The sequence below is a fragment of the Coptis chinensis genome, chromosome 4 (assembly GCF_015680905.1).
Source record: "Coptis chinensis isolate HL-2020 chromosome 4, ASM1568090v1, whole genome shotgun sequence".
NCBI lineage: Eukaryota > Viridiplantae > Streptophyta > Magnoliopsida > Ranunculales > Ranunculaceae > Coptis > Coptis chinensis.
Window position 1 is genome coordinate 29,236,621 of NC_141459.1, and position 25,194 is coordinate 29,261,814.

The 25,194-nt window shown below is 39.4% G+C and overlaps 4 protein-coding genes across 4 annotated transcripts; all 4 read left to right on the forward strand.

The window, feature by feature from the left end:
- The first annotated feature begins 1,499 nt into the window (after window positions 1-1,499).
- On the forward strand, window positions 1,500-2,195 carry LOC147503076 (uncharacterized). The gene has a single exon (XM_086604705.1). The coding sequence runs from the start codon at window positions 1,500-1,502 to the stop codon at window positions 2,193-2,195; it is 696 nt and encodes a 231-aa protein (XP_086460831.1).
- Window positions 2,196-2,201: 6 nt separating this feature from the next.
- LOC147503077 (uncharacterized) lies at window positions 2,202-3,317 on the forward strand. Its single transcript, XM_086604706.1, has one exon. The coding sequence runs from the start codon at window positions 2,202-2,204 to the stop codon at window positions 3,315-3,317; it is 1,116 nt and encodes a 371-aa protein (XP_086460832.1).
- A 112-nt stretch (window positions 3,318-3,429) lies between these two features.
- On the forward strand, window positions 3,430-3,984 carry LOC147503078 (uncharacterized). The gene has a single exon (XM_086604707.1). It carries the CDS (start codon window positions 3,430-3,432, stop codon window positions 3,982-3,984), a length of 555 nt encoding a protein of 184 aa, XP_086460833.1.
- A 6,698-nt stretch (window positions 3,985-10,682) lies between these two features.
- On the forward strand, window positions 10,683-11,705 carry LOC147503079 (uncharacterized). The gene has a single exon (XM_086604708.1). The coding sequence runs from the start codon at window positions 10,683-10,685 to the stop codon at window positions 11,703-11,705; it is 1,023 nt and encodes a 340-aa protein (XP_086460834.1).
- Window positions 11,706-25,194: the final 13,489 nt, after the last annotated feature.

Here is a 25,194-nt window from a genome sequence, read left to right on the forward strand (position 1 = left end):
GGAATTGGAGCAGACAACGAATGTTTAAGAGAAAATTTTGTCTCTGTGCAAGGTTAGATTGATTTCTTAAATTAAGAATATCTATATAAGCCATTTAATTGCATTAAGTAACTAGATTTATGTAATATGTATATTAACTATCCAAAGTATGTTGCCTTAGGTGGCATTAAGAATAGTCGACAAACATGCTTTGTGACTAGAAGAAGACGTAATCATAATTGTGCTCAAGGCTATGATGACTCTTCGTATGTAGAAACACACCGTTTGCCACCACCTCGGAATTGTCCTAAATGTCAAGCAAAATTAATCAATCGTGAACCACCCAGTTTATGTTGCTCAAATGGGACAATTAGTTTGCTTCCTAAGGTAGCGCCTACTGATTTGATTAACTTATATGCATGTCAATCAATAGTCGGTGTTGAATTTAGAAAAAACATACGTGCGTACAATGCAACCATGTTTTTTCCTTCACTTCTATGGGGGTGGACATTGATGATGCTCTCGCTGATGGTAAGGAAGGAATTTACACATATAAATCTCGGGGTACTATTTATCATCGTATCGGTGGCCTACTACCAAGTCCAAGACACAAACCCAGATTTCTACAAATGTATATATATGACACAGATCATGAACTTGAATATCGGATGGCTGAAAATGGAGTACTAGACCGACGAGTATTGGCTATCATCCATAATGTTTTAAAGGAGAATCCATATGTCCAAATTTTTCAACAAGTGTCACAACGATTAACATCACCAAATGTTCGGCTGGTTATTAAAGATAACCCAACAGGAAGTCATCGATATAGCATTCCTACGTCTTCTCAAGTAGCTGCGATTTTAGTTGGTAGTGAAGATCCAAGTAACCTTAATGAACGCGACATCATAGCCCAAAGAATTTCTGGCGAATTCGAAAATGTTCCAGACACTGCAAGCTATTATGATCCACTTTAGTACCCTCTTCTACTCCCTCATGGTAGTCCAGGATGGAATTTACATATGTTTCGTTCCAATAGGGCACGACTTACATGTCAACAATTTTATTGTTACTTGCTACAAGTAAGCTTCTGACTAACATTTTATAATATTTTGTTATTTATACATATTTTTTAACCCAATTGAAAGCCACTAATTTCTAATTCCCTTATTAGATTCGCCCAAATGATCCATCCCTTATGCTCCGTAGTGGTCGTCTTTTACAACAATACATAGTCGACAACTATGTTAAAATATCAACTTTAAGATTGAGGTGGATACGTGATCACCAGTAAGAAATAAGGGCTGAACTTTATCATTGATTGCAAGACTCTTTAAGTTCGGGGGAACTTCATTCAGGTATGCATTGAGTTTAAAAACTTATTAAAATTTAGTCAAATGGAAAACCTTACATTCATTTTTTTTTTATTTTAAATTGAAGGAAATGTGGGATGCAAAAAAAATTTGCCTGCAACTTTTGTGGGTTGTCCCCGTGACATGCATCGTTGATATCATGATGCTATGGCGTTAGTTCAAAAGTATGGGAAACCAGATTTGTTTATCACAATGATGTGCAATCCATCGTGGCCAGAAATCGAAGATGAGTTGTTAGAAGGCCAGGTTCCAAATGATCGACCAGATTTGATAGTCAGGATTTTCCGTGCCAAGCTTGAAGAGTTGAAAAATGATATATCTGTTAAAGGAATCCTTGGAAAAGTGGCAGCACATGTTCATGTAGTCGAATTCCAAAAAAGAGGGTTGCTTCATGCACACATCCTTCTAATCCTTGATAAGGCCGACAAGTTAACAACTGCAGATGCTTACGACAAGATTGTTAGAGCAGAAATTCTAGATCCGGCTATTGAGCCAGAACTATATGAGATTGTATTTAAACACATAATTCATAGTCCGTGCGGTAATGTCAATCCTACCTGTGTCTACATGAGAGATCAAAAGTGTACAAAAAATTTCCTAAAACAATTCATTCCAGTAACTAATCAAGGAAGCGATTCTTATGCTACATATATGAGGCGGGACAACAACGCTTTCGCTATTGTTAAGAGTCATGGTCGGCATTATCGTGTTGATAATCGTTGGGTTGTTCCTTATAATCCAAGATTATTGAAAAAGTACAACTGCCATATCAATGTTGAAATATGCTTAAGTATTAAAAGTGTCAAGTATTTGTACAAGTATATTTATAAGGGGTCAGACTGAGTAACTATGGAAGTGACGTCGACAAATAAAGATGAAGAAGATGAAATAAAGCAGTATGTAGATGGCCGTTGGATTTGCCCGCAAGAAGCCCTTTGGAAAATCTACGAATTTACACTAAGTCAAATATACCCGTCAGTATATTTTTTGCAAGTCCACATGCAAAATATGCATGAAATAACCTATCAAGGTAACCAGCTGATTGAGGATGTTTTGGCTGATGATAGGAACTCTCGCACGATGTTAACAAATTTTTTCCATTTGAATAGCGTGGATGTTGCTGCTAGACAGTATCTTTATCATGAAATTCCTGAGCATTATGTGTGGGATAAGTCGACTAAGCATTGGCAACCAAGAACTAGACAAAATCGGGTCATTGGAAGACTATTTGCAGTTGCCCCTATGGAAGGTGAAAGATTTTACTTGAGGCTGCTACTGAACCATGTTAGAGGACCAATATCATATGAACATTTGCGAACTGTTGGATCTACTATATACCTTACATTCAAAGAAGCTGCTGAGAAGTTGGGGTTGTTCGAAAGAGACAATGATGTTCGCCAATGTTTGCTTGAAGCGTCAAGAATGCAGATGCCATGTTCTCTACGGAAATTATTTGTTACAATTCTAGTTTATTGTAATCCTATCAAAGTATGTGATTTGTGGAATGAATTTAATAGCTGTATGGACGAAGATTGCACCTTAGGGAGTTTTAACACAACCTATGTGCCAAATCATTTACTACACGAACTTAAGTTGTTGTTGGAACAATATGGACAGACAATTTCAGATTATGATTTGTCTCAGATGAGTGCTGACCAAGTTGACCAAGATGATATATCAAGTTTGGTCACAGAGGAACTTTCTATTCCCGTTACTTCAGAAGATCTTTCTTCTATCAGTCAGCTTAACCATGAACAGAAGATTGCTTTTGACCAGATTCTTAGTTCTGTTCAGCAAAGGAATGGTGGTGTATACTTTGTTGATGGGCCTGGCAGGACATGTAAAACATACTTATATAAATCCATTTTAGCAGAACTCTGTAGCAACGAACAGATTGTTATTACAACAGCTACATCGAGAATTGCTACTATCAATGATGCCTGGAGGTCGTATAGCCCACTCTAGATTCAAGATTCCAATTCCAATTACATCCACTTCCACTTGTAAAATAAGCAAAGCTGGCAGTTTAGGCAGTTTGTTACGGCAGGCGAGCATATTGATGTGGGATAAGGCTACGATGGCACATCGTTATGCGTTTGAAGCATTTGAGAAAACTTTAAGAGACATTACAAACAGTGATTTACCATTTGGAGGGAAAGTTTTTGTAATGGGTGGAGATTTTCGTCAGGTATTGCCAGTTGTTCCTCGTGGTACAAGGGAACAAACTATTGATGCATGCATAACAAGTTCTCCACTTTGGGAGAAAGTTCATGTGTTACGTCTACAGGAAAATATGCGAGCTAAAAATGATCGCACCTTTGCAGAGTTACTCATGGCCATCGGCGATGGGATTCAGCCAATTATTTGTGAGGATGACATCATTGAATTGCCCAAAGATATTGTCATTCCGTGGGAGAATGAGAATTCACGTCTTAAGCTTATAAATGAAATCTTTCCAGGATTAGATAGAAATGCTGGTAACAAAGACTACATGATCAGTAGGGTGATAGTAACTTCTAAGAATGATAATGTCCAACTGTTGAATGATGAAATAATTGACCGATTTCCCGGTGAAGAAGTCACATATTACTCTTTTAATTCAGTTCAAAATGACTCTCGTGGTCTATACTAGCAAAGATACTTAAACTCAATCTGTCCCAGTGGTATACCTCCTCACAAATTGAAGCTAAAGTTGGGGGTTCCCGTTATACTGACGAGAAATCTGAATCCTAAAAATGGCCTATGTAATGGAACAAGACTAATATGTAAAGGATTTGACACGCATGTAATTGATGCAGAAATTGTCACTGGAAATTTTGTAGGTGATCGAGTTTTCCAGCCACGCATTCCACTGTGCCCCTCTCAGGATGCAAAGTTGCCATTCGAAATAACTAGGAAACAATTTCCTATCAAGTTAAGTTTTGCTCTTACAATAAACAAATCACAGGGTCAAACCATTCCAAATGTTGGGGTCTATTTGTCCGATCATGTTTTTTCGCACGGCCAACTCTATGTTGCTTTATCAAGAGGAGTATCACAGACGACAACGAAAGTTTTAGTGAAAAAAGGAACAATCAAGGGTCTTCCTAGAACTTACACTAGAAATGTCGTCTACAACGACATTCTAGCTTCTTGTAGTGTTTTGTTACAAGTGGTGGGTTTTACTATTGTCCACTTAAATATTAATTTGAATACGTATATATTATTTTGTGTATAATGCTTAATTTATATGGCGACCAAGTCTCATTATTATACAATATAAACCCAAAAAAAAACCATCCATTTCCAAACATCCCTTCGATTTTTCATGTGTACGTTGAGCAGTCTTTAACCCAACAAACAAGGTTAACGATGTGTACTCATTTGTGTGTACAATTTAAACATTTTTTCTTCTGGCCTTCATATGATTTAAATTGTTTTTATTTAACTCAACGCTTTTATCCTTGCAATTTATTATGAAAATGATTACAAAAAAGTTAAGAGACTTTTCAGAACTTATCAGCAATTGAAAATGGCCTAGAAGGATACTTTGTATAATGCATATGATGTGCTTGATGTCTGAGCAGCTTAGCGTAATTAACCAGCTACAATCTAAAAGAAGATTGTAAAAACTTTATCTCATAAGGTATGTAGCTATTTTTTAACTTTGACAATTTTTCAACTTTTCAAGTTTAGCTATCGGAGACCCATCATTCATAAACAGCACAGGCCTTAATAAATTAAATTAAGTTGATTGAGGGATTAGGTTGTTAAAATGATTACCCATACTTGATGGGTAGACTCGATTATACTTAAAATAAAGTTATAAAATAATATACATTGGCGGTGTGTTTAAATTTAAAAAAAAAAAAAAAAAAAAAAAAAAAAAAAAAAAAAAAAAAAAAAAACATATGTCTTATTCAATATAATTTACAAGCATACTAGAGCATGTAAATGTCGACAAGTACATGTATTTAACTTCACTGAAGCCTACCTGGACAAGTAAATGTCAGCATGTAAAATGTCAATTATTGTGACATATGATCATCTTAGCCCAAACCCACTCCACCATTCTATTATGCCACACAATAATTGTGGGATGGTTAAATTTTTTTTAAATATAAAATCGGTCGGTCACTTAGTGGCTGTTGAATTATAATTCTTACGCGTACCTTATTGTTGCTAACGAGACGCAAATCTGGGTTTCTTTCGTACATATTCAAATTTTTTCATCACCAAATGAGCATTGAGTAATAGTTAAAACGAGGTACAGAAATACAGAGATCCGTTATACATTTAAATGTTTTTTTTTTTGTGTTAGATTAAAATTTTAATTAGGTATTTCATCTACGCTTGATAGGTATACTAGATTAGACTTAAATTAAAAAAAAAAAAAAATCAATAATGTATGTTGACTATATATTTATTTTAAAATTAGTACGGGCTTTGTCTTATTTAAAATACCAGTTGAGTATATTATAGCTCTTAGGTGGATCTTATTATTGTGAACATGATTCAAATGTAGGTTTCTTTTGTACTTGTGCACATCTCATCATCACCAAATTTGAATTTACTAATAGTGAAAACGCCATGATGAGATACAAAGCTCCGTTAGTTATTAAAATGTTTTTTGTGTCGGTTAAAATTATTAGTTAGATAATTCGTCTGTGCTTTATTGGTTGACTAAATTAGACTTAAATTAAATAAATACAATAATGTATATTACGTACATATTTATTCAAAAAATAGTATGGACTTTGTTTTATTTAAGATAATAATTGACGTATGTATTAGTACGGCTAACTTTAAAATAGTATATATGGTATGTTTTAATTCAAGTTAATAATTCACTATTAGTAAGATAATTCGTCTGCGCTTCATAGGTAGACTAGATTAGACTTAAATTAAAGAGATACAATAATGTATATTGTCTACATATTTATTCAAAAAACAGTATGGACTTTGTCTTATTTAAGATAATAGTTGACTAGGTTGTCTATTAACGTATGTATTAGTTCACATAACTTTTAAATAGTATATATGATCTATTTTATCCAAGTTAATAATTTACTAGGTTGTATAGCATAGACATATGGACTAAATTATATTATCTCAAAAAATATGGTATGTACTCTGTCTTATTGAAGGTAATAATTAGTTAGATTTTCCAAACTAGATACAAAGACTACATAGACTAATCTAAAAAAAAAATATGTTTACTCTCTTTCTCAAAGTTATAATTAACTAGGTGCTCTAAAATAGACTTTATATAATATTTTCGTTCTTTCTTAAAAAATCTTTGCCTATTCAAAAATTTCATTAGCTTAAACAAAGCATGTTCAATTAACCTAACAATGCTTATTCCTCAAAGTACTTTTGATATTTAAAACATTCGTTTTACCTTCTCCCTCACATTTAAAATTTATTACGGGGGAATTTTACTCAACCATTCTAAAAGGCATTCAAAATATCGTAGATGAATTTTTTTAGTATGGGGAAAAAAAACTAGTAGGTTGAATAGTGATGTTCGGTTCAGCTAACGCTAAAACGAACATAATTACTACCTAAATAGTAAGAATTTTGTCATAGTCAATATAATAATTACCAACATTTTCTAAAATAGACATATAAACTAGATAACCTAATCTCAAGATAGTATCGACTATGTCTTTTTTAAGGTTATAACTAACGAGGTAATCCAGAATAGATATATAGAGTAGATTACCTACTGTAGGTAATGCACAAACTTATATAACATGTTTACTCATTCTTTTAAATTCTTTATAAAATTTAAAAATTAATAAGCTTAAAAAAAACATGTTCAATTGATAGCCCAAATCTTATTCGTGAAACAACCTTTCATATTAAAAATATTCATTTTAACTTCTTTTTCACAGTAAAATATCATTTTCATCACTACGCCACTCAATCATGCTATGCGGTAGTAATAACATTGTAGGGGAGCGAAGAAAATTTAAAATATTAAATTAATAAGTTGCATAGTTAGGGTTAGATTGAACAACTCTGAGCCACCCATTGTTATCACGGGCGGGACTTAAGTTTACATATATGCAGTATATATCTAAACCTTGGTGCTGACAAAAAAAAGTTGTTAAATAGTTAACACAATGTAAAGAGACATCAGTGTCCGTGTCACATGAAACTATTGTTCTCTTTGTCAAACGATATTATCGTCATCCATATTTATTATAAACAGTTGACAGATCACACCCCCCATTCAATCATGGTAATAATAAGGGGAACAAAACAAAATTAAAAATATAAAATTAGTCGGTTGCATAGTAAGGGCGGGGTCGTACAACTCTGACTTACACATTGTTATCATGGGCGGGACTTAAATCTACATATCTACAGTACATATTTGTATTTTGAGGTCGACTACAAAAAAATTGTTAAAAAAAGTGGCCATAACGTCAACAGACACCAGTGTTCGTAACACATTAAATAATGTTCTTCTATATCAAACGAAATTATTGTTGGCTAAATATATCATCCACAATTGATACAACCCAACCCCGCTTAATCATGCCAAAAGACAATGATAAGATTGTAGGGGAGGGAAAGAAAGTTGAATAAACCTAATTGGTTGGTTGCATAGTAATGGTGGGGTCGAATAATTCTGACCCGTACATTGTTATCACGGGCGAGCCCTAAATTTACATTTCTGCAGCACATATCTAGATGTTGATGTAACTTGAGAATAAATTTATTATAAAAAAAAACATTAGCAGTTGGTAGCTAACAACCCCACTCAACCATGATTAGAATAAATAATTAGGGGAACAAAAAAAAGTTAAAAAATATATAATTAGTTGATTGCATCGTAAGGACAGGGCCGACCAGGTATGAGCCACACATTCTTATCACGGGCAGGCCTCAACTTTACATTTCTGCAGTATATTTCTATATTTTGCGATTGGTAACAAAAAAGTTGTTGAAAAGTTGCCACCATGTGAAGAGCCATCAGTGTCCATCACACATTAAATAATGTTTTCCTATATCACACAAAATTATTTTTTATCAAATATATCATGTACAATTGACACAACAAAACCCCACTCATTCAAGGTAAGAGACAATAATAATATTGTAGCAGAACAAAAAAAAAAAAAGCTGAAAAAAACAAATTGGTTGGTTGCATATTAAGGGTGGGATCGATCCGCTCTAGACCGCACATTATTATCACGGGCGGGACTTAAATTTACATATCTGCAACACATATTTAAATCTTAACGTAACTAGCCAACAAATTCATTATTAAAAAAAACATGTATTTTGTCTTTTTAGAATTAATAATAAGCAAAGTTGTATTACGTTGACATACATACTATATTACCTTACTTTGTTGCTGCAAAAAACTTATATAATCTCTCAACTCTCTCTTTAAAGTTCTTATAAGTTCATTAAAGTGATACCTTCTCTTAGAGTAAAAAAAAACGTCCATTCCACTTCAGAAAACTTATTCCACAGCCTACCATTATCAAATGGCATCACGAGCATGTCAATTCCTTGCTAATCTCCGTACAGGTACATACAAGTGGAAAGTTAAAGTTCGTATAACAAGAATGTGGGAGTCACTTCATTGGAATAACAACGACTTTTTAAGCCGAGACTTTTTACTATTAGATGCCCAGGTAATCGTTCACATTAGTTTTTAGATAATTTTTAAAAAAAATAATTTTTTTTTTCTTTATTCATAGGGAACTCACGTACATGCAAAATTGGCATTGGAAAACTTTAGAGAATTTGATAAATTTGCAAAAGGAAATATGATAGAAGAAGGCAAAGTCTACCTCATTGAAAGATTTGATGTGATGTTAGCAACAAGCTATCGTCTGGTAGTTCATCCATTTGTGATTCATTTGAAGCCAGAAACATTAATAGAATCAGTGGATGAAGAAGAGACTGAAATAGCAAGGCACAAGTTCAATTTCACTGACTTCAAACACCTTCAAGAAAGGTCTAAACGGAAAACTCTTTTATCAGGTTATATATTACAACTTTAAACTTAAATATTTCTTCTAATATATAATTTCACATTAGATTAATCATTCTTTTCACTTGAAAAGCTAAATGACAGAAGTTCTAATGTTCCGTTTACGTCAACACATAGATGTTATTGGTGTCTTGAAAATAGTTGGCAACACAAAAGAAAAATCATGATCAAATTTACAAGAGATCGTAATCATGGATAAGAAATGAGTTAAACATTGATATCTTTACTTAACAAATCAAACATATTGTTGTAACTTAATGAAGTCCACCCAACTTTTAGCGGTGCCGAAATAACAATTGCTTTGTGGGGTAATGTATCAACCCCTTTTTGGATTACTGAGGTGGTATGTCTGCCAGCCCGAAGTAGGGTAAGGAAGGGGAGGCGCGAAGCACCGGATCGAGGCCGCAGATATGTAAAGGTGGTTTTTCCGTATAGAAGCATGTGGGATCAGAGTGGTCAGAGTCAAAGAAGAAGCAGCATAAGGGAAAAGGAACGGGGAGTATTGTGGCAGGGCCGCGGATCCCTAAGGGGACAGGTGTGTGGAGGTGGACCAGAGGATAAGAAAAGGATCAAGGGATAAGAGAAGAAGGGGGATGATATAAAAAGGAACAGTTAAGGAGAAAAAAAAAAAAAAAAAAAAGAAGAAAAAAAAAAAAAAAGAGAGTGTGAGAGAGACCAAGAGATAGGATCTTAGTGGTGAATATTTCTGTTCATACATTTGGCGCCGTCTGTGGGGACGAGGTAGGTCCACGACTTAGGGAGGAAGAAAATCTAGCGGAACATGGCTCCAGCTAATATAGGAAGGGGTAGAGGAAGAGGGAGAGGACAAGGTAGAGGAAGACCGAGGAGGGAGGAGGCCGTTCCAAATGAAACAGTGAGTGTGGAAAACGTAGAGGTGGGGGAAGAGGAGGTTGAAGATTCGGTGGCTGAGGCAACTAAGTTACTTTAGGAGGAGGTAGGCAGGCTTAGGGAAGAGAATGATGAGTTAAGGAGAGAAAGGGAAGACACTCGGGGGAGCAGAAACAACCATACCTGCAGGTAGTGAAATGGAGGTGCAAAGCGGGGGGCTTCTTACGGCAACCGAGGCGAACCATGCCGGAGGCATTACCATGGAAATGGTGCAGGTGATGATCAAAAGAGACAGAGAGGCTAACCGCGTGGTGGAAAAGGAGAAACACGGCACGGCCAAGAAGGTGGTGGATAGCCTGAATCAGAACCCACTTGCTGACTCGGTCTAGAATTCGGAGGTACCTAAGAGGTTCACGCAGCCGCGGTTTGAAAGGTACGATGGAAAAGGAGATTCGGCTGACCATTTGCATCACTTCAGGCAGCAGATGGTGCTATGGCAAGCGGCAAAGTATGACAAACTCCATTGCATGATGTTTCCTGCCAATCTGAAGGGGGGAGCATCCGACTGGTATTATCGGTTGGCGTCGCAGAGTATTCAAAGGTTCGAGGAGTTGGAACAAGCTTTTGTGAGTCACTTCATCCATCAGAAGAAGAGGGTAGTTGACATAACGGATCTCTTTAACGTCAAGCAGAAGTCCGCCGAGACATTCAGGGACTTTCTGTACAGATTTAAGGAAGAGACACTAAGGATGGAAAATTTGGATGAACGCACCGCGATCATAGCATTCCAGCATGGGTTGAAACAGGGGACCCGGGTACATGAATCAGTGTCTAAGATTGAGGTTACCACCTTGCATGCTTTGTACTTGAAGATAGAAAGATACATCAAATATGATATGAGGACATTTTGTGGAGAAACAGTAAGGGACACAAGAAACCCGACAAGTCAGTACATGCAGTGGCCGCGAAAGACAGGAGAGACAAGGACAGGGTCGCGGCCAGAGATAGAGGAAATTACAGAGGGGAGACACAGAGAGCAGAGGGGCAGAGACCAAGCCCGAAGGGAATACAGGGAGAGAAAGCCTTACCGCGAAATAGACTTAACTCCACTGAACAAGCCGTTGGAGGAAATCCTGCCACTGATCAAGGGACAGCGGCACTACGAAGAACCGCGGAGTTCACCCAAGGAGATAGAGGGAAAGCCATTTTGTGCGTACCATCAGGTCAGAAACCATGCTACCAATGAGTGCTTTGCTTTACAGTGGTTGGTAGAGAGAATGATCGCGAGAAGACAGTTGAAGGAACATGTCAAGGAGGTGCAACCAATCGAGAGGGTCCCGGCTGCGGCTCGAATCCTTGGCACGATAAATGTTATCTTCAGTGCTGAAGTGCTGGGGAGGAACGCCCACCGAGATAAGGTGAGGAAGACTGCCAGTCTGCAGCAGATAAACAAAGTGGTTGGAAGTCCACGGCCAGTTCCAGGGGTGGCAAAAGGAATGACCGGATAGAATTTAGTCTAAAGGATCTGGAGTCGGTGAGCTCACCTCACGAAGATGCGCTAGTGATTACCATAGCGATGGGGAATTACATGGTAAAAATGGTGTTGATAGACTGTGGGAGTTCAGTGGATTTGTTGTTTCAGAGCGCGATGGAAGAAATGGGCATTGAGAGGAAGCAAATGCGAAGCCCCCTCAGACCAACTTGTTCGGATTCATCTACAACATGACTGAACCGCTGGGGGAACTATTACTGCCGGTGACCGTGGGGCCGGTAACCACTTTCATCCGATTCCTGGTAGTGGATACTAACTCACAATACAACGCGATCCTGGGGAGAAAGTGGATTCATGAGATGAAGGCAGTCCCATCTACGTATTACCAAGTGATCCGCTTCCCGATGAATGGAGGGATATACGAGATAAAGGGGGATCAGGTCGTGGCATAGAACATACATCAGGTGACAGTGAGAGGTCTGGGCCGCACGCCTAATAAAGAGGCGCCGGAGACAAGGGACAAGCTGGCATAGCAATTACAGGCCACGGCCGAAGAGAAGAGGCTGCTCATCGGGGGCAAGACAATGGACGAGATTGAGGTCGTAAATCATTGGGGTAGCGGAGGAGGAGAAGTTCGTAAACATAGGGACCAATATGTCGGAGGATTGGAAAGGAAAATTGATTGCCTTGTTAGCAGAGAACAGTGTTTTGTTTGCATGGACGATCGAGGACTTGGCGGGGTTAGATCCAGAGTTCGCATGCCACAGGTTGCACATGCGGGAAGGCGCCGGCCCGGTCTAGTAGAAAATGAGGAGTATGAAGCCTCAGTATGCACAGGGAATTCGAGAAGAGGTGCAGAAGTTGAAAAATGCAAGAATCATCCGCGAATGCAAGTTTTCCGAGTAGCTGTCGAACGTGGTAGTGGTACCAAAAAAGAATGGGAAAGTAAGAATGTGCGTGGACTTCACGGACGTCAACAAGGAATATCCAAAGGATTGCTACCCTATGCCGCAAATAGAGGAATTGGTGGACCGGACCACAGAGTTTGTGCTCTTTTCATTTATGGATGCATCCATGGGTTACAATCAGGTGATGATGTATGGCCCGAACCAAGAAAAGATTGCATTCATAGTGGAAGGAGGTACGTACTGTTACACCAGAATGTTGTTTGGGCTAAAGAATGCAGGGGCCACATTCCAGCGAGTAGGGGAGAAGATGTTCGAGAACAAAATCAGAAAGAAGATGGAGATATACATAGATGACATGGTGGAAAAGAGTATGACTGAAGAAGAGCATTTAGAGTCCCTGAAAGAGACGTTCTCTATACTGTGGAGACACAGGCTGATGTTGAACCCGGAGAAGTGTACATTCAAGGTGACATCCGGGAAGTTCCTGGGATACATAGTCATGTACCGTGGCATAGAGGCAAACCCGGACTAGATTAGAGCCTTGTTGGAAATGCCATCTTTGCACAACGTGAAGGAAGTTTAGAGGCTGGCGGGTAGGGTCGCGGCACACAATAGGTTCATCTCCAAGTCTTCGGATAAGTGTCGACCTTTGTACCTGCTACTGCGGAGGACGACTGACTTCCAGTGGACCGAGGCATGCAAAAGGGCTTTTCAGGAATTGAAAGCGTATTTGGGTAAGGCCTCAATCCTGTCGCGGCCAGGGTAGGGTGAAAAGCTGTATCTGTACCTGGGGGTGTCGGAGTGTGCAATTAGTTCAATGTTGATAAGGATCGTAGGCAAGGTAGAGAGACCGGTGTATTTCCAGAGCAAAACAATGTTGGACGCCGAAACAAGGTATAGTAGGATTGAAAAGTATGCCTTGGCGCTGGTCTTCTCTGCACTCAAACTGAAGCCTTACTTCGATGCTCATTCGGTGGTAGTGGTGACCAACTTGCCACTTAAGCAGGCACTGAGGGCAGAGAAATCAAGGAGAATGTTGAAATGGGCGGTGCTGCTCAGTTCGTATGACATTGAGTACCAAGCCAGGACCGCGGAGAAGACACAGGCAATGGCGGAATTTCTGGCTGAGTTTCCGGCCTAAGATCCCACCTGGGGTGAGGAGATGACCATGGAACCGGAAGCAGACCAAAACCTCGACCCACTGGACCCTTGGGACATGCGAAATGGGTGGAGAGTCTTCGCAGACCGGTCTGCTACCGACACCGGTAATGGCATTGGGGTGGTATTGGTCACCCCAGAGAATACTCACCTAAATTTGTCGATGAAACTGGGTTTTGCGGCTTCAAACAATGAATCTGAGTATGAGGTAGTGATAGCGGGGATGGATTTGGCCAAGGACTTGGGGGTGCGAGAACTAACAGTATATTCGGATTCGAATTTGGTAATATGTCAAGCCAATGGAGGATTTGCGGCATGGTGTCCTAGGATGGCAAAGTACCTAGAGGTGTTGGAGAAAAAGGCAGGAGAATTTGAGAAAGTCAGTTTTGCTCACCTGGGTCGGGGAGAGAACAGACATGCCGACGCATTGGCGTATGTTGCTGCAGTGCTCCCTGGAACAGAAGGTAGATCTATCGAAGTCAGGGTGTTAAGTCAACCAAGCACCATGGAGAACCAGGGGGAATGTCTGACCACTGAGCAAGAGCAGGGATGGATGGAACCCATCAAGAGTTACCTATCGGGGGTAGATACAGGGGACAAAGGTTAAAGAAGGAGGATGGAACAAAGGTCAATGAGATACGTTCTGACAGACGGGGAGTTATATCGGCGGAGCGTCAGCAGACCACTTTTGAGATGCCTGGGGCCGTAGAAAGCGCAAGAGGTGTTGGTAGAGGTTCACGAAGGGGATTGTGGAAGCCACTCGGCAGGAAGGACGACGGCACACCGGTTGATATCGCAAGGGTACTTCTGGCCCCACATGAAGAAAGATGCAACTGAGTATGCCAAGAGGTGCCGAAAATGTCAGACCTTCGCGCCGCTAATACATTCACCCGCAGAACCATTGCACAAGGTCTTTAGCCCGTGGCCATTCGCTATGTGGGCGTTGGATGTAGTCGGGCCTCTGCCTATGGCCAATGGCAAAAGGAGGTTTATGCTGGCCGCAGCTGATTATTTTACGAAATGGGTTGAGGGTGTGGCTGTGCAGCAGGTGAAAGAGGAACAAGTGAGAAAGTTTTTGTGGGAGAATATAATATGCCGGTTTGGGCTACCGCACACCATCATTGCGGACAACGGTACTCAGTTCACGGGGGGAAAAGTGAGAGCCTTCCTCCAAGCCTACAAAGTGAAGCAAGGTTTTTTAGCCCCTTACAATCCCAAGGGGAATGGACAGGTAGAGTCTTCTAACAAAGTAATCATGGATAATTTAAAGAAAAAGTTGGAGGAGCGCAAGGGGTGCTAGGCAAATGAATTAAACCATGTACTGTGGGCGTATCGCATGACACCGCAGACATCTACAGGAGAATCCCCGTTCGCGATAGCCTATGAAATGGAGGCAGTGATACCGGTGGAAATGATGGCTCCAACGACTAGAGCCAAGGCGGTGGAGGCAGGGGTTAATGAGAAAACATTGGCCAAGGAACTGAACCTCATAGAGGAAATGAGAGACACTGCGCGCATCAGATTGGAAGAGTATCATCGGAGGTTGCAGAGGCAGTCTAACAAGCGGGTGAAGCCGCGGACATTTCATGTTGGAGACCGGGTACTGCGAAGGGTGACCCAGCCACCAAGGAAGAGACAGACGGGAAGTTGGGACCCAACTAGGAGGGACCATACACCATGGTGGAGGCAGGAATGTCCGGGACCTACAGGTTGTAGACACCCCAAGGGGAGAACATCAAGCGGCCGTGGAACATTAGGATGCTGAAGGAATTTCATGAGTAACTTTTGTTATGGGTGCTTTTAATTAAAGAAAATTGTATTTGCTTCATTCAAGCCTTGTAATGTTATTTTGAATTAGCTACTATGTTAATGAAAGCAATAGCCAATTTCCTCCATCTGATGGATGTGCATCCGTTCATGTGTGTATTAGGCCAGGAGCAATGGATAATGGGTTCCAACCTCAATATTGACCTCTTAGGCAACTTGGGGGCAAGCTGAGTGGCCCGGGCATACTCAGCTACCCTCAACATATCCACGACCAACTTGGGGGCACATTGAGTGGCCCGGGCATACTCAGCGGCCCTCAACATCTTCTTAGGCAACTTGGGGGCAAGCTGAGTGGCCCGGGCATACTCAGCTGCCCTCAACTCCTCCACGGCCAACTTGGGGGCACGCTGAGTGGCTCTCGGGCATACTCAGCAGCCCTCAACATCTCCACAGTCGACTTGGGGGCAAGATGAGTCTTGGGAGTAAGCTGAGTGGTCCGGGCATACTCGGCAGCCATCAACGTCTACAAGGACGGCGAGACGCGTATGCCAAGTGTAAACACCACTGTGAAACAAGGCAATAAATAAATAGGGAGGGACGGCAGCACATTACAAAAGATGAACACGTGGATTGCAATGAGTTTTCACCAAACATGAGTTAAACAAGAAGCAAAGACCCACCACGGTCTACTGGGACTACCCAGAAATCTAGACCCAGGGGTTGAAACAAAAAGTTAAATCATTGAAGATCAGATCTAAACTGTGTAACAAGCTAAGCCAACTGACAAAGAGAAATCTAAGTATGTTTCATTTTAGATCGCCTGAGGCGTCTGCTTGCAGGCCACCCTCCTCTACTACTTCGGTGGATTCGTCCCACATCAATGGGAGACGAGGACACCCCAAGAGTGGCAACGGCTTCCATCTCAGGAGTAGGGGATATGGCCGCGGATTCGGTAGGAATCAAAGTAGGAGACAGGTCGGGGAGAAGACGCCCGACGGTAGTGAGAGCTTCCAGCTGTTGGTTAAGTTCTCGGGCTATCTTCTTGGCGGCCAGGACCTTCAAGTGTTCAGCGGTGCCTTTCAATGACTGCTCCAAGTCTGCCTGAGCGGCGGCCCTATTAGCTTCCCTCTGACTCTCGGAAAGAGGCGACACCGGCCACATAGTCCTTGTAGGCTTGCTCCGCGCGCTGGAGCTCCTTGTGATGTTTGAGGGCCGTGAGACGGGCGTCATCTTTTTCCTTCTCCAGTTGGGTACATTTCGCTTTCCACCCAGTTGGCCCATGAATCTCAGCCTTCACAAATTCAAATGCGTCTAGGGTGTTGGTTAGACCGCGAATCACATAACCTATGTCTAAGCTCAGCTGAAGATACAGGCAAAGTTAGAGAAAAGTAAGCAATAAAAAAGAAAAGGAGAGGGATGGGGGACATACCCGTTCCCAGCCAGTGTAGATCGTCGCTCGGTGGGAGGCGAAGGAGCCAGAATCCCCATAAAATTGATCCCTAGGGAGGTGGGAACTGAAGAAAAGGGACGCAGCCACCGCTAGATTATCCAGAGCGGAGTCACGAGTGGTGACGTCGCAGTCTCTGGCCTTGAATTGAGGATGCCAGATTTCTGCAGGCCCTTCGGGCAGGGGACCAATGGGGACCGCCTCTTTACCGGTTCGGCGGGAAGATGGCTGCGGTGATGCGGGACGAGAGGAAGGAGCAGGGGCAGTAGGGGCAGTAATCTTGGCCTTCTTGGCGGGAGGGCCCTTGGCCGCTGTATTGTTGGGCGCATCACCATTAGAATCACTGTCCCAAAGCTTGAGTTTGGTAACATCCATATTGTCAGAGGTGCCTGCAGGGGGGGCAAAATTGTCTTCCCAATCAGCTATGGAAGAATAAGACCTGGGGAGTGTAGCAGGAGGGATAGAGAAAGAGCCAACAGATGGCTTACGAGTTTGAGAGGTTGCGACCTTCCAGTCGAGAGCTTGGCTGCGAGAGATCTTTGTGGTATACCCGAAGGACCAATGGACTGGGGCTTTCGCTTTCCGTTTCTTGGGGGGAGACGGTTTGGGTTTCCTCTCTTTGGGCGAGGGCAGAAGGTATAGAGGGTCGCGGTATTTTCCAATGTCCTTAAGGGAAGGGTCTCAGAGGAGCGGACTCCCTTTGTCGGGATCAATGCCGAGGATGTCGCATTGGCTGGCCCCTAGGTTACGGAGTCTGGCAAAAATCTCAGAGGAAACACCAGTGTATATCTGGGAGTGGGAGTTCGGGTTCCAACCTGAAAAGCAGAGGAAAATACATGTCAAGGAGATAACCATGCATGAAACAAACAAAGCTATAGACTCCACTCACCGCGGCGGAGAAATTGGGAGTGCCTCAAGGACAGTTCAGGGGGAAGATCAGCAGAAAGGAAGTTCCTGGACACATATAGGGGATAGTGATGCCAAACCTTGTCGGAAGTGGTGACGCGGATGACAAACGACTTCTTCTGCGGACGCACGTAGAAGGATTGATACCCCACACTCCCGAACTTGGTGCTTTTCTTGATAAAATAATGGGAAGTGATGTCCTGAAGGGAAATCCGTGGGGTATTCAAGTTATTATAGTGATTGGCAGCGTACATGATTCGCCAAAAGTTTCCGATGCCTTGACACGGTGGAATGTTAAAGTGGTTACAGACTTCTACATCTAACAAAGATAAGGGGAAGCGGAGGCCAGCCGCTATTTACCCCACGGTTGCTACCAAAAATCCAAGCTGTGGTGGTACTAGATGGGGAAAATGAGTGACCCCGGGCACGTGTTCTAAGACCACGTCCTTAGGAATATCATAGGCAGCCTGCACAGCTACCAGATTGGGTCTGCAGTAGTGAGATGGAGGGGAAGGTAGCGCAGAGGGTCTACCGGAGGTGGATGGGGCAGCAGCTAGCCCCACGGGTCGACTAAGTGGAAAGAGATTCTGGGTGGTCGGCGAAGTGGCCGGAAGATCCAGACTCTGCAGCGGATCGGACTGAGTGGGAGGTCGGGGACCCAGATCTAGTAGATCCAGTAACGAAGGAGCCGCCAGACTTGAAGTCAGACATGGCACTGGAAAGGGATAAAAAAGACCAGAATGAGGACGAGGGTGATGGGAGGCACCTAATGAAGGAAGGAACGAATGGAGGGCAGAAGAAAAGAGAGGGGCATGAAAGAAAATGGAACTAAAAAGTGACCGGCAAACTTACAATAGAAAGAAAAGAAGACTAAGGGATGCAGATGCAAACCTGAATAGGAAGGGCGATCGCCATGTAGAGCGAGATGCAAGGGTAGCTTCACCGGTGGAAGTAGGATCAAAGCAAGGAGCTCGCTAGGAAGGAAATGAAAGAAAAATGGTGTGAGAAAAACGAAGAAAGCAGCAAGCAAAAAAGAAAAGTGAAGAGTTGGGAAGAGGGAGGGGTGTGTAATAATAACGTTGGGCGGGAGTTGATAAGTCAAGGGCAGAACAGTAAAAGAGGCACTCATGTGGCAAGGAGGGCCATTCAAGGGTGAACACGTGGCATCGCTAGAGTCGAGGAGGCAGGGCTAGTTGGGCGTGCGCCACAGGGCACGTGCCTAGGGACGCGTGGCAAGGTCCCAAAGATCAAAACAGGGGGGAACGTGATTGTCAGAAAGGTTTGAATGATTGATGGGTGACAAGACAGCTCGGTAGTTTGACAGCTGGGGAGTCTCGGCCCACTAATCCTTGCAGATTCGCGGACCGAGAGGGCGCATTTGTATCAACGCACCCCTTTTTGGACTACTGAGGTGGCATGTCTGCCAACCCGAAGTAGGGTAAGGAAAGGGAGGCGCGAAGCACCGGATCGAGGCCGCGGATTTGTAAAGGTGGTTTTTCCGTACAGAAGCATGTGGGATCAGAGTGGTCAGAGTCAAAGAAGAAGCAGCATAAGGGAAAAGGAACGGGGAGTACTATGGCAGGGCTGCGGAACCCTAAGGGGACAAGTGTGTGGATGTGGACCAAAGGATAAGAAAAGGATCAAGGGATAAGAGAAGAAAGGGGAGGATATAAAAAGGAACAGTTGAGGAGAAAAAAAGAGAAAAAAGGGAGGAAAGAAAAAGAAGAAAAAAGAGAGTGTGAGAGAGACCAAGAGATAGGATCTTAGTGGTGAATATTTCTGTTCATACAGGTAATATTGGCAAATCAATTCCAGAAGACATTATGACAAAGCATAATCTGATCATTATAGCCACTTCGCTGAATGAAAAAGATTATCAAGGTACATATACATTTATATCGTTGACAATTTATGCTTGTATCAAATATCAATTAATATCAAATTTATATTACACCTAGAATTTCATCCAATAAAAAGGGTTTTAATACATTTTTATTGTATGCAAAATTACACTTTCATCTCTTAGCAAGACAAAAATATATATCAACCTGGAAATTAACATTGTTGCTGAATACAAGCGCAGGTGAATTATATATATACCATCTTTCCATTAACTATATATATATATATATATATATATATATATATATATATATATATATATTTATATATATATATATATAAATATGTTTATTATATATTATAAATATATATATATATATATATCCATTAACTAAAAAAAAAAATAACAGACACTATATTCGTTAGCACTATAAATATATTTGTTACATTGGGTTCAATTTTCTTTTACTAAATTGCTATGCGCATTTATGCAACTGCAATTCATTTACATTTTTTCCTATTCCCAGTATGATCCACGTTTTTCTTTCTTGGGTACATACTAGCTTCCCAGGTACATACATTTCCGTAGAGGTTGAGGCTCCCCCTGAAAATCTATTTGAAGAAGAACTACTTAGAAATAGAAGAATCACCATAGCTAAATTAAAGGAGCTTGGAAGAGATGAAACACAAAACGGATCAAGCTATACTTGCTCTGCCATAGTAGACAAGGTATACAGTGTTAATTGGTTCTACAATTACTGCAGACGTTGTAAGATAACTATCCCACAAATTGACTCTGATAAATCCTGTCCCAAGTGTAAGGTTGACACAGAAAAAAGGTTGGTAAAATTAAACTAACGTATTTTACCTGTTTTTCCTTTAAGTATTCAACTACATCCTTCACCACATTCTAATTTCAAAGTAGGTATAAACTTCGAATGTGTGTAAATGATTTCTCCGATATCACCACTTTTGTCGCTTTCAACAAGCATGCCAAAACCTTGCTTATGAAGTCCGTCGAAGAGTTGGACATAATCCAAAAGGCAAGTTAATTCACAATTCATTAATACATCTTTTGAATATAAGTTGAAACATTTCTTATACAAAATACAAAAAAATGGTCCTGATGCAGTTTCCAAAGAACTCCAGAAAATTGAAGGAAGATCTTTCATCTTCCAAGTTCAAATCAACGGCTTCAGTGCCAAGGAAACTTTTGAATCATTTACCATCAACAAAGTTTACCCTGAAGAAACTGACTTAGATAGTCAAGTGGTTGAGAAGGTCAAGTTATGCTTTTTTTTATTTTTTTTATTTTTTCCTTTCCAAAAAACTTTATGTAAATGCTTTAACAATTATACATTTTTAACTAACATAGGGTAATCAACTTGCAATTGCTGAAATGGTTCGAAAAGATGGTGCAGCCAACAAGAACAACACTGAAATACAACCATAAAAAAAAATCAAAATAACATAATATTAGGTAAATGAACAACACACACATTTGTGTGGCATTATTTAAATAATATTCATTTCCTTTATTTGCTACCTAGGAAATATAACAATGTTAACTGTTTTTTATCTACATTGCAGGAGACATCTATGTATGAAGAGTCAACTGTGTTACATCTCTATCTTTAATTTCTCAAAAGTTGACTGCAAAATGGAGAACGAGATGCTACTACGCCTACCTCCATCCGACGCTAGGTTCATCTAATAAATGCTCCTGATTTGACACTGGTCAAGTCATGTGGCTCGGAGTGTTATAATAATATTTATGTACATATGTTTATTTTTAAATAACTTTCTACTATAAACAAATCTAGCAACCTTTCTACATGAGTTTCCTATAAATAAAATATACTTATCTAAATATTATAAAAAATATAGATTATCTATATTATGCCTCCATCTGATCCTTTTTTTGTTCCAATTCAAATTCTTATTTACAACCATATTCCAAGATTTCAAAATCTTCGTAATTCTACGAATTTTAAAAAACAAAATTACGGAACTTATTCCAGTATATTACAAAAACATTCCGAAATTTAGATTTATTCGACACACCATCTGTAATTACGAATTTCGTAAAACTCAAAATATTAAGCGGCATTTCAAACAGTTTCTCAAAATAACCAACTACGCTAACGCCTACCAAAATGCATAGTAACTATCCTGTAATAGTATTACACTTTGTGGGTGTACATGTCATGCGATATCATCTTCATGTCTGCTTACTTCTCCTAATTATAACACTATACACTATTTTATTTTCTTAACATGAACATATAAATCGTTATACTATGCTGATAAACTTGTTTAAAAGTTGGATTATGACAAATCATGTTTTGAGAATGCACATGTATTTTTTTTGTTTTTCAATATTTTTTTAATAAAGACATTTATAAATTCCTCGCAATCATCCCTTCGACTTTAAAAGTTGACTCTTCCGCTTGATTAAGTTAAAGAAAACTACTTCGATGGTAATTCCTATCTCATTATTGCAAACTTTAATATTTTTTTTAATTTAAAAGGATTTGAAATTTTAACCAAAAAAAAAAAAAAAATTGGTTTAGGCTTGACTTAGCATACGATGAGGTCCATTTGTTGGTGAGAAAAAACAACGCATTAAAAAAATTAGTTTTGATTATTTAACAAGTGGAATTCATAATATAGAAAATAACAATTGAAAAAAGAAATGTCCATTTATCAACAACTTGAAAAAAATAGAATTGGTAACTTATCGATTAAGGCATATAAAAAAAAAAGGCAGAAAGCCCTAACATTATGTCTACCATACTTCAATATTATAAAATAAAACAATATATATATCAGTATATGTATACCAATTATGAACATAATTTTAAACAATATTTTCCATTTGCGATCAGTGGGGCAAAACCTTAAGGAGCCTTCCCCATATCCTTCTTGTTCAACTACAGCCATACTATTTTCTCCTTATAAACTACATATCGTTGTCTCCAACATGTCAATCTGTTCTTCACTTCGCTGGCGATTTCTATCGGACCATCGGAGATCAAACTCTTGGGCCTCTATCAGACCTTTCAGAGTCATCTGATCTTCCTCTAGCTCCTCACACGTAGATGATACTGAGTTAGAGCTCTCTCTATCTGAACTATATGACGTTTTGTCTCTTCCAAACTAGTGTCTGCAGCCTTCTGTGTTGCTGCTCCCTCAGTTTCTTTCTTAACACTGCTGACAACATGGGTTCCAATATCCAGCCTTTCATCATCAGCTACTAAACTAACAATCCGACCACTCTGTACGTCTAAATATTCTTGATAGTGACGTGCGACATTATCAAAAAGCAATTGAACCTATATAAAACATTTGACTTTATAAATCTAACAAAAAAGTAACTAAATAAAAAAGGAAAGAAATCCTTACAAAGGTTAATCCATTTTGAGCATTTGTGATTCGCAAAATGACATCATCATTGTTCCCTTCTCGAACAACCCCATCTCTAGAACTAAGTGACGGACGTTCTTGACTTCTGTTTGCTTCTGAGACACTTGTACTGCTTAGACAATCCCGGCCAGTAGCATGTACACGTTTAACGCGTGTTAAAGACTTTTCCATAGCCTTGCGCTTCATATGATCCTCGGCAACTTCACCCTTGCCTTTTCCCATAACAAAAAAAAAAAAAGCCATCAAACAATTATATAGCTGTTTTACGTCTCTTTCTCCCTTTGTCTCTTCCTACTTTTTTTTAAACATTTTTTCTTATTGAGGGTTATTTTAAATGTATTTTAAAAATCTTATGTATAAAAATCCTGGCATAACTCTTAAACTTAACAAGTAACATGCCTAACATAAAATAGCCCAACATAGCCTATTTAAAGAAGAAGCAATAAAAAAAAAATGCTTTGAACTATTTTTTTTTCCATGTCTCCTGCTCCTAACCTCTTACACATCCTTCAACTCATGCCCTTTCTCTCTTTCTCATATTATGATCGCTTAAAGAACTCTTTAACAGTATATTTTTCGTATATACCCTTCCATTATCTTAACGTAACCATCGGGCCCATTATATGTTTTTCTTTTGCCCTTCTTATTTAACTCCTTCTTAGTCATCATTGCGAAATAGTATTTCATCATATATAGTTATAAGCCCTGTTTAAACAAAAAAAATTATATATATTACAAAAAAATAAAAATAATAATGAAAACAATCACCAGCTGTTAAAGACCAAGAAGAGAATATATGTATGTCTAAGGAAACTCGCAATTTTCTTAAAGAATCTGTGTATTTTTATAATAAAAGAAAAGGCAGAGAAAAACATAATTTTTTAAATAAATTAAACGAAAATCTACAAAACAACTATATATACTCCATCGCATGTGATTAAGTTGACTAGTTCTCCTTTACAAACCAATTAACCCAATCGAATGGGTTCAACAAAGGAAGTACAGTTACTTAGAATACTAAATAAGACCCAACTACCAAAACATTTAATGAGATAAGGCCCACCTCTGTTACACATAATATCTGCTGACACATTTTCAAACCCGAGTTCCAATGTTGTCTGCCATATTAAAAAAAAATAAAAAACATACAAAAGTCATTGCAATGGGCTCAAGGATTACATCATTGTCAAAATGAACCCTATTCGCAGAAAAGTAAAAAATGGTACTACATTTATTATAAATAAAAACATTACGCATGGGTCCCCTCAATTACAATTCCTTTTAACATACATACTACTATACTGTAATTTTATAAAATATAAAACCTGTATTGAGACATACAAGTGTGGACATGTGATTACTTTTAAAAGACTATACAAGATCCACTATAAAATTTGCAAACATCATTTCATCATCATAAGAGCTTTTCATTGTACTCAAAAAAATATTTTTTTCTTCATAAAAGATGCCTAAAGGATTTGATAACTTTAGAGTTCTTCCATTTATGCAAACAAAAATCGAGTCAAACAAAAATAAATCTTCCATAAATCCAAAGCAAACTACTGTGAGTTATAAAGAGTGTATGAAAAATCATGCTGCTTCAATTGGTGGATATGCTAATAATGTTTGTTGCCAATATATACATATGACTTCACTTAGTACAATTGTTGTAAATGAAGATTTATCACTTAAATGTGCCGCCTGTGGGTGGCATCGGAATTTTCATCAGCATAAGTTTTTTGGTCTGGGTAAAGTTAATAAAGATCGATTGTTAGATTCACCTGTTAATCATATGGGCAAAGAAATTTGTATCAGTGGTGGTTCTAAAAGTGTCAAGAGTAAGAGATTTAGAACAAAATTTACAGAAGCTCAACAAAAGCAAATGACAGAGTTTGCTAGCAGATTAGGTTGGAAAACAAAAAAAAGTTATGCTATTACCATTAGCCAGTTTTGTTTGAAGAATGGCGTTAATATAAATGTTTTTAAAGTGTGTATATATAATAGCAAAAGCAAAAGGTGAAGTAGAACCAACAAGTAACCCTACACCTCTT